We start from the raw sequence: 11,171 nt of genomic DNA on the forward strand, positions 1-11,171 counted from the left end.
ACGTCAGCATTTACTATGCACATAGTGCATTCCGTCTGCTACTTCAGATTTTTTAGTTACTAGGATGACGACAGGGACCAAAATAAAAACGATTTTCTGAAATTATGGATTGACTTGAGAGTGAAATTAATTTAGAGACCAAATCGAAAAACGGGCTACACAACTATTTGATAAGAGCATTATCTGATCGAAAACCCATTTGCCTTATCTAACCTCAAGGATGCAATTAACTTTGGAATTTTTTTAGGACCATGATGCACCACCAAGGCTACACACTTTGGAAGAAAAATATTCAAGCCGTTTTACTTTACGTTCACACAACTCACCGGAGTAGTTTTTTATTTTTTATTTTGGATGAATGAGATTTAATTGTCTATACAACTGAAAGCACCAGTGGAATCAATCATAGTAGCAAAGGAGCAGATATCAAATAGTATAGCTCCAGAAATCAATCAATCACAAACTGTGGGGAACCTAGACCGATCTCTGCTGTCTTCTTCTGAAAATCTGTCCCTGTCGTTCACTCTCTTTCTCTCTAACTAGGGGTGGCAATTTTTACCCATATCCATGAACCCACCCATTACCCACCTTATTTGGATAAGTCTTAACTCAACCCATTTGAATATTTGGGTTAAATGGGTAAAGACCCATTTGGTTATTTAATTAGATGGGTCTAAATGGATAAATCCACTAATACCCACTAAACCCATCTAAAATTTAAATTAACAACATAAAATCTAAATTTCTAGAAAATGACTAAAATACTCTCGAAACCTAATAAATGACAAAAATACTCTTGAAACCTAATAAATGACCAAAATACTCCCAAAATCTAAAAAATGACCAAAATACCCCCAAAACCAAAAAAAAAAAATGACCAAAATACTCCCGAAATCCAAAAAAAATAACCAAAATCTAAATTTCTAGAAAATGACTAAAATACTCTCGAAACCTAATAAATGACAAAAATACTCTTGAAACCTAATAAATGACCAAAATACTCCAAAAATCCAAAAAATGACCAAAATACCCCCAAAACAAAACAAAAAATGACCAAAATACCCCCGAAATCCAAAAAGAAAAAACCAAAATGCCCCGAAAACCCAGCAAATGACCAAAATACCCCCAAAACCTAAAAAATGAACAAAATACTCCCAAAATCTGAAAATTACCAACATACCCCCAAAACCCAAAAAATGACCAAAATACTCCCAAAACCTAAAAATTAACAAAAAATGACCAAAATACCCTCGAAACCTAAAAATGACCAAAATACCCCAAAAACTAAAAAATTACCAAAATACCCCCAAAACCTAAAAATTACCAAAAAATGACCAACATACCCCCGAAACCTAAAGATGACCAAAATACCCTAAAAACCCAGAAAATAACCAAAATACCCCTAAAACCCAAAAAAATGACTAAAATACCCCCAAAACCTAAAAAATGACCAAAATACTCCCAAAATCTAAAAATTAACAAAAAATAACCAAAATACCCTTGAAACCTAAAAATGACCAAAATACCATCAAAACCCAAAAAATAACCAAAATACCCCTGAAACCCAGAAAATGACTAAAATACCCCCAAAACCTAAAAAATGAACAAAATACCCCAAAAACCTAAAAATTACCAAAAAATAACCAAAATACCCCCGAAACCCAAAAAATGAACAAAATAACCCCAAAACCTAAAAAATGAACAAAATATCCCCAAAACCTAATAATTACCAAAATACCCCCAAAACCCAAAAAATGACCAAAATCCAAAACCTAAACATTACCAAAAAAATGACCAAAATACCCTCGAAACCTAAAAATGACCACAATACCCTCAAAACCCAGGAAATGACCAAAATACCCCTGAAACCCAAAAAATGACCAAAATACCTCTAAAATCTATAAAATGACTAAAATACCCCTGAAACCTAAAAATGACCAAAATACCTTTGAAACTTATAAAACGACTAAAATACCCCCGAAACCTGAAAAAAAAATTACCAAATTACCCTCTAACCTAAAAAATGACTAAAATACCTCCGAAACCCATAAAATTACCAAAATACCCCCTAAACTTAAAAAATGACTGAAATACCCTAAAACCTAAAAAAATGACTAAAATACCCCCTGGAACCTAAAAAATGACTAAAATACCCCCAAAACCTAAAAAAATGACTAAAATACACTCGAAACGTAAGAATTACCAAAATACACCCTAAACTTAAAAAATTACCAAAATACCCCCTAAACCTAAAAAATGACTAAAATACTCCTGAAACCTAAAAAATTACCAAAATACCCTGAAACCTAAAAAATGATCGAAATACCCCAAGACCTAAAAAATGACTAAAATAACCCCAAAACCTAAAACAATGAGCAAAATGCCCCAAAAACCTTTAAAAAATGATCGAAATACCCCAAAAACCTAACAATTACGAAAATACACCATAAACCTAAAAAATTACCAAAATACTCCCTAAACCTAAAAAATGACCGAAATACCTCCAAAACCTAAAAAAATAACTGAAATACCCCAGAAACCTAAAAAAATTACCAAAATACCTTGAAACCTAAAAAATTATCGAAATACCCTCAAAACCTAAAAAATGACCAAAATAACCCCAAAACCTAAAAAAAAAAAATGATCGATACAACCCCTGAAACCCAAATTATGACCAAAATACCGCTAAACATGTAAGATGACCAAAATACACCAGAAACATCTAAAATTGCCGAAATAGAGGTTTAGGGTATTTTGGATGTTTTGAGGATATTTTTGACAAATTAAAGGTTCTAAGAGTCTTTCAGTCATTTTATAGGTTTCAAGGGAATTTCAGTAACTTTTTAGGTTTCGGGGTTATTTTGATCATCTTTTAGATTCTAAGGGTATTTTAGTCATTTTTTAGGTTACGAGGACATTTATGTCATCTTTTAGTTTTAGGGTTATTTCAATAATTTTTAGATTTTTTGGTTATTTCGGTAAATTCCTAGGGTTCAGAAGTATTTTGGTAATTTTTAGGTTTTAGGGTATTTTGGTAATTTTTTAGGTTTCGGGGGTATTTTGGTTATTTTTAGGTTTTGAGGGTATTTTGGTCATTTCTTGGGTTTCGGGGGTATTTTGGTATTTTTTGAGTTTCGGGGGTATTTTGGTCATTTTTTGGGTTTTGGGGGGGGGGGTATTTTGGTCATTTTTAGGTTTCGGGGGTATTTTGGTCATTTTTTGAGTTTCGGGGGTATTTTCGTCATCTTTGGGTTTCGGAGGTATTTTAGTCATTTTTTGAGTTTCGGGGGTATTTTAGTCATTCTTGGGTTTCGAGGGTATTTTGGTCATTTTTTGGGTTTTGGAAGTATTTTGGTCATTTTTAGGTTTCGGGGGTATTTTGATCATTTTTTAGGTTTCGGAAGTATTTTGGTCATTTTTTGGGTTCCGGAGTTATTTTGGTCATATTTTGGGTTTTGAAAGTATTTTGGTTATTTTTAGGTTTCGGGGGTATTTTGGTCATTTTTTGAGGTTCGGGAGTATTTTGGTCATTTTTAAGGTTTTGGAGGTACTTTGGTCATTTTTGGGTTTTGGAAGTATTTTGGTCATTTTTTGGGTTTTGGAAGTATTTTGGTCAGTTTTAGGTTTCAGGGGTATTTTGGTCAATTTTTTTGGTTTCGGGAGTATTTTGGTCATTTTTTGAGTTTCGGAGGTATTTTGTTCATTCTTGGATTTCGCGATTATTTTGGTCATTTTTTGGGTTTCGAGAGTATTTTGGTCATTTTTGGGTTTTAGAGGTATTTTGGTCATTTTTTGAGTTTCGGGGGTATTTTGGTCATTCTTGGGTTTCGGGAGTATTTTGGTCATTTTTTGGGTTTCGGGGGGTATTTTGGTCATTTTTTGGGTTTTTGAAGTATTTTGGTCATTTTTAGGTTTTTGGGGTATTTTAGTCATTTTTTAGGTTTCGGAAGTATTTTGGTCATTTTTTTGGGTTCCAGGGTTATTTTGGACATTTTTTTGGGTTTTGGAAGTATTTTGGTTATTTTTAGGTTTCGGGGGTATTTTGGTCATTTTTTGGGGTTCAGGAGTATTTTGGTCATTTTTAGGGTTTTAGGGGTACTTTGGTCATTTTTGGGTTTTAGAAATATTTTGGTCATTTTTTGGGTTTTGGAAGTATTTTGGTCATTTTAGGTTTCAGGAGTATTTTGGTCATTTTTTTGGGTTTTAGGGGTATTTTGGTCATTTGTAGGTTTTGGAGGTATTTTGGTCATTTTTTAGGTTTTTGGAGTATTTTGGTAATTTTTAGGTTCCGGGGGTATTTTGGTCATTTTCTTTGGGTTTCAGGGGTATTTTTGTAATTTTTAGGTTTTTGAGGTATTTTGGTCATTTTTTAAGTTTTTGGGGTACTTAAGGGTATTTTGGTAATTTTGGAGGTCAAGAGGGTATTCAAGTAGTTTTAGAGATATTTGAGTCATATTGGGTTAAATGGGTGGATTACTAATTAAATGGGTTGGGTTGGTAATGGATAATTAATTTATATATAAACGGGTCATAAATGGATAAATGGGTAATTACACACCCATCCCATTTATGACCCAACCCATTTATGACCCAACCCGCCCATTTGCCACCCCTATCTGTAACTAACGACAAAAAGATGGGCCTAAACTTGCCAGAAATAAACAACTTTTCCAGAAATAAAGTTGACAAATTTTCCCCACACCATTTACCATTATGACACGCACGTAATCAATGCCCCCACCATTTTTGTAACAATCGAGTTGTCAACATCTTTTGCTAGTCACCATGAATTTACGCTCTGTCCTCATTTTGAACACGCGGGATGTGTTTGCTATGGTGTACAGTAGAGTTGACTCATACGATGACTCTCACATGGGGTCGACCACTTAACTCACTCTTTGAATCTTGCGAATGAAGTTTCTTTGTAAATTTCCTACATCACCGCTTAAACACTGAATTTCTCATAAATAAGGCCACCTCTTGGTAGTCTGCTCTTCAAAAGTTGTCTCTTTCATCAGTTCCAAATTTCACATCGATTCCATCTCTCTTTGATTCGACATAATTTCAAAACCACGCAATTCAGGTTGGGGATTGTTTAGGACATTTTTTGTGTACAACCACGAGTTATCGATAGTAGGATTACTTTATTAGACCCGGATCTGTTTTAGGAAGTGAGTCTGGAACTCGGTATTGAGTCAAAGAAACTATTGACTATTAGTACTCCCTAAAACTTACAAAATAAATAAAACCCAAAGTTTAAGAATCAAAATAACGATAAAAATAAATATATGTTTAACATAACATCACTGATTAAGTTTTGAGTTAAAGATATTAAAAATGTATACTGATTGATAATATTAGAAAATAATTAATAAATTATTATGTGTCCAGCAATGAGACATTTCAAAATGGTTAATGTCTAGCTATGGTATAATTCATGTTCAAATAGTAGTTTTTGTTCAAATAATATATGTCCAGCAAAATAAGGTGGTATAACCAAAAATCACATCTGTGGTTCGTCCAGAGGGGTCGTCCAGAGAGTTGCGGTTAGCCAAACATCAGGCCATTAGGCCATCTTCAATTCGTCCAGGTACCACGTCCTTGGAATGTTGGACAATTGATCAAATCCAGGGAATCAAGTCGAGAGAGTCGTCCATGCACAAGGTACATGGACGACCACACGACACGACAAAGAGTCGTCCATGCGCAGAGCGCATGGACGACTACATGAATATTCGGCGAACTTCGTAGCGGTTCATCAACCCGCGTTCATCGCCACGAATCCCTCTACTACATGTAACTTCCAATGACGGTTATGGCTTTTTGCAGCTGTTGAGGAGGTTATGTCCGAATTCCGAGATTCTGGGGGAAGTTATTAAACTAATAACCGCCCTAGGGTACCCTATATAAGGCCTGGTCTTCACCACGCAAAGGTATGAAAAATTTCCTGGGATTTTACGTTGAGAAAAGTTAGAACTCCATTAAAAGAAAAACTAACTTCATCATCGGAGGGTGTTTGGCCGGCTCACACCGGTCACCCTTTTGACTGCTCTCTCTCTTTGTAGGCCTCCGTTAGTGCTGTGGTCCACCGAAGCCGAAGTGTTCAACTAACTGATCCCATACATCATCAGTTGGCGCCGTCTGTGGGGAATCTTAACTTTTGTGAAACGATTTGTGTTTCGTTTTTTCTGGGACAAAGGTCGAATGGTTCGGACTAGGTTGAGGGCCACTAGCCCAGGCCATCAAGGGAGTAGGGATGCTTCTAGCCATCCCCATCGAAATCACCAATCAGCGCCTGCCACGCAGTCGCCTTCCATCCAACACATACAGTCCATGGCGGTCGCGATGGCGGAATTAACTCGCCAAAACCAAGAGTTAACTAAGGAGATAGAAAGGCAGCGACGAGAAGGGCAAGCTGAGAGACAATCCCAGAGTCGAGGAGATGGAGGAAATGCTGAGACCGAGATCCAATCAAGAGGCACCACTTCGCGAAGGGTGCCACATTTGGGGAAGGAAATGGATTAGATGAGGAAGGTTATGGATGAGATGAAGGAGAACATGAGAAGGGCAAATCTCGTGGAGGATTTGGTCCACCGAACAGATTCCCCTTTTTTTGCTTCCATCAATGGGCATCCCTTGCCGCCTAAGTTTAAAATGCCTTCCCTGGACTCATACGATGGAGCGCGTGATCCCTTCGATCATATCGCTACCTTCAAGACAACAATGCATCTCCAAGGAGTTCCGGACGAGATCATGTGCAGAGCCTTCCCTACCACCCTTAAGGGACCAGCACGTGTATGGTTCAGCAAAATACCCCCAAATTCTGTAAGTTCTTTTGAGGAGTTGAGCAAGTTATTCGTCAATAATTTCATAGGGGGACAGAGACACAAATGTTCCTCGTCCAATTTGTTGACCATAGAGCAAGGAGAAAATGAGAGCCTGCGTTCCTTCATCACGCGCTTCAATAGGGAAGCCTTGACAGTAGACGAGGTGGACGATAAGCTCCTATTGGCAGCCTTCCATAACGGGGTTAACTCTGATTTATTTATTCACAAGTTGTATGAAAAAGAGCCCCAATCCATGGCTGAGCTCGTCCATTCAGCCCAAAACTTTATGAATGCAGAAGAAGCTATCATAGCTAAGAAGAGGAAGAGATTTGAGAGAACGGAAGCCAACCCCCCGCGTCATCCTGACCAAGGGCCTCGTCCAAAGAAGGGACGAACGGAAGACAAGAAGGACCGAGACAGGGATAATAGAAAGGCAGACCCATCAGCACGGAATCAGAATTACACCCCCTTGAATGCCCCACTCGATCAAGTGCTCATGCAGATTAAAGATGACCCTTCCTTGAAGTGGCCAGAAAAGATGAAGGGAGATCCTAACAAGCGCAATAAGAATAAATATTGTCGCTTCCATAAGGACCATGGTCATGACACGGATAAGTGTTATGACTTGAAACAGCAGATTGAGAATCTCATCAGACAAGGAAAATTGAGGCATTTCGTTGGAAGAGATCATAAAGATGAAAAATTGAAAGCGAAGATGGAAGAACCATCACGGCCCCCACTCGGAGAAATAAGAGAGATCATTGGTGGGACGTTGACGGGGCAATCCTCCAAGGCAAAGAAGACGTACCTCAAAGCGGTGTAGAACGTCCAACTATCTGGACGACCCCCAAGGACGAAGGAAGCAGACGAACCAACCATCACTTTTACGGACGAAGAAGCTGAGAGGATCCATCATCCGCACGACGATGCAATCGTCATTACCCTGCTTATAGCAGATTATAAAACCAAGAGGGTGTTGGTGGATAATGGGAGCTCCGCAGATATATTGTACTATCCCGCCTTCCAGCAAATGAGGATTGGACGAGATCAGCTTCGTCCTGCATGCTCGCCGCTGATAGGGTTTGGAGGAATGAAAGTGCAGCCCGTAGGCACCATTACCTTACCTGTAGTAGTCGGATCATACCCACAGCAAATAACCAAAGAAGTAAATTTCCTTGTGGTGGATTGTTCCTCCTCTTATAATGCCATCATTGGAAGACCAACTTTGAATAGCTGGAAGGCAGTAACGTCTACCTATCATCTGTCAGTTAAATTCCCTATGGAGTGCGGAGTGGGGCAAGCACAAGGAGATCAGTTGGCAGCTAGAGAATGTTACATAGCCATATTGGCTGTGGACGAGAAAATGCAAGCTATGATTATAGAAGGTAAAAAAATTGTTGCAGAACCGACTGAGGTACTGGAAGATGTTTTATTGCAAGAAAATGACAGTGAGAAGTTTACTAGAATTGGGACAAGTATGAAGAAGAGGGCGAAAGAAGACCTCTCCCAGTTCCTAAAGAAGAATGCTGATGTTTTTGCATGGAGTCATGACGATATGCCTGGTATTGATCCTAGTGTAATCACTCATCGGCTGAACGTATCCCCCTCATCGAAGCCTATTCGTCAAAAGAAGAGGGTGTTTGCCCCTGAATGAGAGAAGGCTATCAAGGAAGAGGTTCAGAAGCTAAATGCAGCACAGTTTATCCGGGAAGTTTACTACCCAGATTGGTTGGCAAATGTAGTAATGGTAAAGAAGGCAAATGGCAAGTGGAGGATGTGCGTTGACTTTACTGACTTAAACAAGGCTTGCCCTAAGGATAGTTATCCTTTACCCCGTATCGATCAATTAGTTGATTCTACAGCTGGCCATCAACTGTTGAGCTTCATGGACGCCTTCTCAGGATATAATCAGATAAAGATGGACGAGGCAGATTAGGAAAAAACATCTTTCATTACCAGTCAGGGTTTGTTTTGTTACAAGGTGATGCCCTTCGGTCTGAAGAACGCAGGGGCAACTTATCAAAGGTTGGTGAATCACATGTTTCGTCCACAAATAGGACGGAATGTGGAAGTGTACGTGGATGATATGCTTGTGAAGAGTTTGGACGAAGGTAGCCACTTGGACGACCTATAAGAAACCTTTGAAACACTCAGGCGATACAAGATGAAGTTGAACCCAAGTAAGTGTGCATTCGGAGTATCGTCGGGAAAGTTTCTAGGATTTATGGTTTCAGAGAGAGGAATTGAGGCAAATCCAGACAAGATCCAGGCCATATTGGATATGGAGCCACCGAAGAACATCAAGGAAGTCCAATCCTTAACTGGATGAGTTGCAGCTCTGAACAGGTTTGTCTCAAAAGCCACCGACAAGTGTTTACCCTTTTTCAGAATCCTTAGGAAGACGTTTGAATGGACGGACGATTGCCAAAGGGCCTTCCAGGACCTAAAGCAATATCTAACCACAGCCCCATTGCTAAGCCCATCTATGCTAGGAGAAGAACTGTATTTGTATTTAGCAATGTCCCCACATGCTGTAAGTTTAGCGTTGATCAGAGAGGAAGGGAAGGTACAGAAGCCTGTGTATTATACTAGTCGGGCACTGAGAGGAGCAGAAGGAAGGTACCCCTTGATAGAAAAATTAGCCTTCGCGCTAATAACAGCCTCAAGGAAGTTGAGGCACTACTTCCAAGGTCATGTCATCAATGTCATGACTGATCATCCACTCAAGAAGGCAATGAACAAGCTTGAAGCTGCAGGACGGTTAATCCAGTGGGCAGTTGAGCTCAATGAGTTTGATGTTCGGTACCGACCGAGGAATGCAATAAAAGCTCAAGCCCTGGCAGATTTCATTGCAGAATTCACTCCAAGTTATGAGGACTTGGATGGGAAAGAAGATAGTGGAAGATGGGTCGTCCACGTAGATGGGTCATCTACACAGCATACAGGAGGCATAGGAGTGGTTCTGCAGTCGCCAGAAGGAGACAAGCTGAAGTGCAAAGTTCGCTTGCAATACCAAACTACTAACAATGAAGTAGAATATGAAGCCCTTCTTAAAGGGTTAGAGTTAGCCAAATTTGTAGAAGCGGACTCAATACTCATCATGGGAGACTCACAGCTGGTCATAGGCCAAGTGAATGGGACGTGTGAAGCCAAGGAAAATAGAATGAAAAAATATTTGAAGAAAGTATTACGCCTTGCAAGGAAATTCAGGGAAGCTAACTTTGTACAAATCCCAAGGGAAGAGAACATGGAAGCAGACACTCTAGCGAAGGAAGCCTCTGCCAATGAAGCGATGGACAAATTTGATGAAGTACGATACATGCCCAGCATAGATCTCCCAGAAATGCTACAAATAGAAGGTGAGGAGAATTGGATGACCCTAATAGTATCATACCTGAGGGACGGAAGGCTTCCAGAAGGGAAGGACGAGGCTCGGAAGCTCAGAGTTAGATCGGCCAGGTACATCCTCATGGACGAGGTTCTCTACAAAAGAGGTTTTTCACAACCATACCTAAGGTGTTTGGCCCCAGACGAGACTAATTATCTACTAAGAGAAGTTCATGAAGGAGCATGTGGTAACCACTCGGGGGCCAGATCACTCGTCCACAAGGTCATCCGTGCAGGGTATTATTGGCCAACCATCCAAGCTGACGCTAAGACATATGTTAAGGTATGTGATCAATGCCAACGATTCAGCAATATTCCTAGGCAACCATCTGAATACGTTACCCCAATGATGGCCCCTTGGCCTTTTGCACAATGGGGTTTGGATATTTTGGGTCCCTTCCCAATTGGAACCAGACAGATGAAGTTTTTGGTGGTGGGGATAGATTATTTCACTAAATGGGTGGAAGCTGAACCCTTAGTGAAAATCACGCAGCAAAATGTCAAAAATTTTGTTTGGAAGAGCATTGTATGCAGATTTGGAGTACCAAGGGTGTTAGTGTCTGACAACGGACGACAGTTTGATAATACACCCTTCAGAGAATTTTGTGAACAACTCGGGATCAAAAATCACTATTTCTCACCCTCCCACCCACAGGCCAACGGACAAGCAGAAGTAGCAAACCGATCCTTGTTAAAGATTATCAAGACTCGGCTTGAAGGGGCAAAGGGAGTATGGCCGGACGAATTACCAGGTGTTTTGTGGGCTTATAGAACAACGGTGAGGACTCCCACAGGAGAGACTCCTTTCAAGTTAGCGTATGGGAGCGAAGCAGTCATGCCCGCAGAAGTGCATATGGCCAGCCATAGGGTGATGAAGTATCAAGATGAAGAGAATAATGAACAGATTCGTCTTAATCTCGACCTCATAGATGAGGTAAGGATGGACGCGGAGCAGAG

The 11,171-nt window shown here is 39.8% G+C and overlaps 2 protein-coding genes across 2 annotated transcripts; both read left to right on the top strand.

Moving 5' to 3' along the window:
* The first annotated feature begins 6,525 nt into the window (after window positions 1-6,525).
* Window positions 6,526-7,650, top strand: LOC136068083 (uncharacterized). Its single transcript, XM_065774747.1, has one exon. The coding sequence runs from the start codon at window positions 6,526-6,528 to the stop codon at window positions 7,648-7,650; it is 1,125 nt and encodes a 374-aa protein (XP_065630819.1).
* A 1,695-nt stretch (window positions 7,651-9,345) lies between these two features.
* On the top strand, window positions 9,346-11,081 carry LOC136068084 (uncharacterized). Its single transcript, XM_065774748.1, has 2 exons — window positions 9,346-10,944; window positions 10,986-11,081. The coding sequence occupies exons 1-2, from the start codon at window positions 9,346-9,348 to the stop codon at window positions 11,079-11,081; spliced, it is 1,695 nt and encodes a 564-aa protein (XP_065630820.1).
* Window positions 11,082-11,171: the final 90 nt, after the last annotated feature.

Source organism: Quercus suber, unplaced genomic scaffold (genome assembly GCF_002906115.3).
Source record: "Quercus suber isolate HL8 unplaced genomic scaffold, Cork oak 2.0 scaffold_98, whole genome shotgun sequence".
NCBI classification, from domain to species: Eukaryota; Viridiplantae; Streptophyta; class Magnoliopsida; order Fagales; family Fagaceae; genus Quercus; species Quercus suber.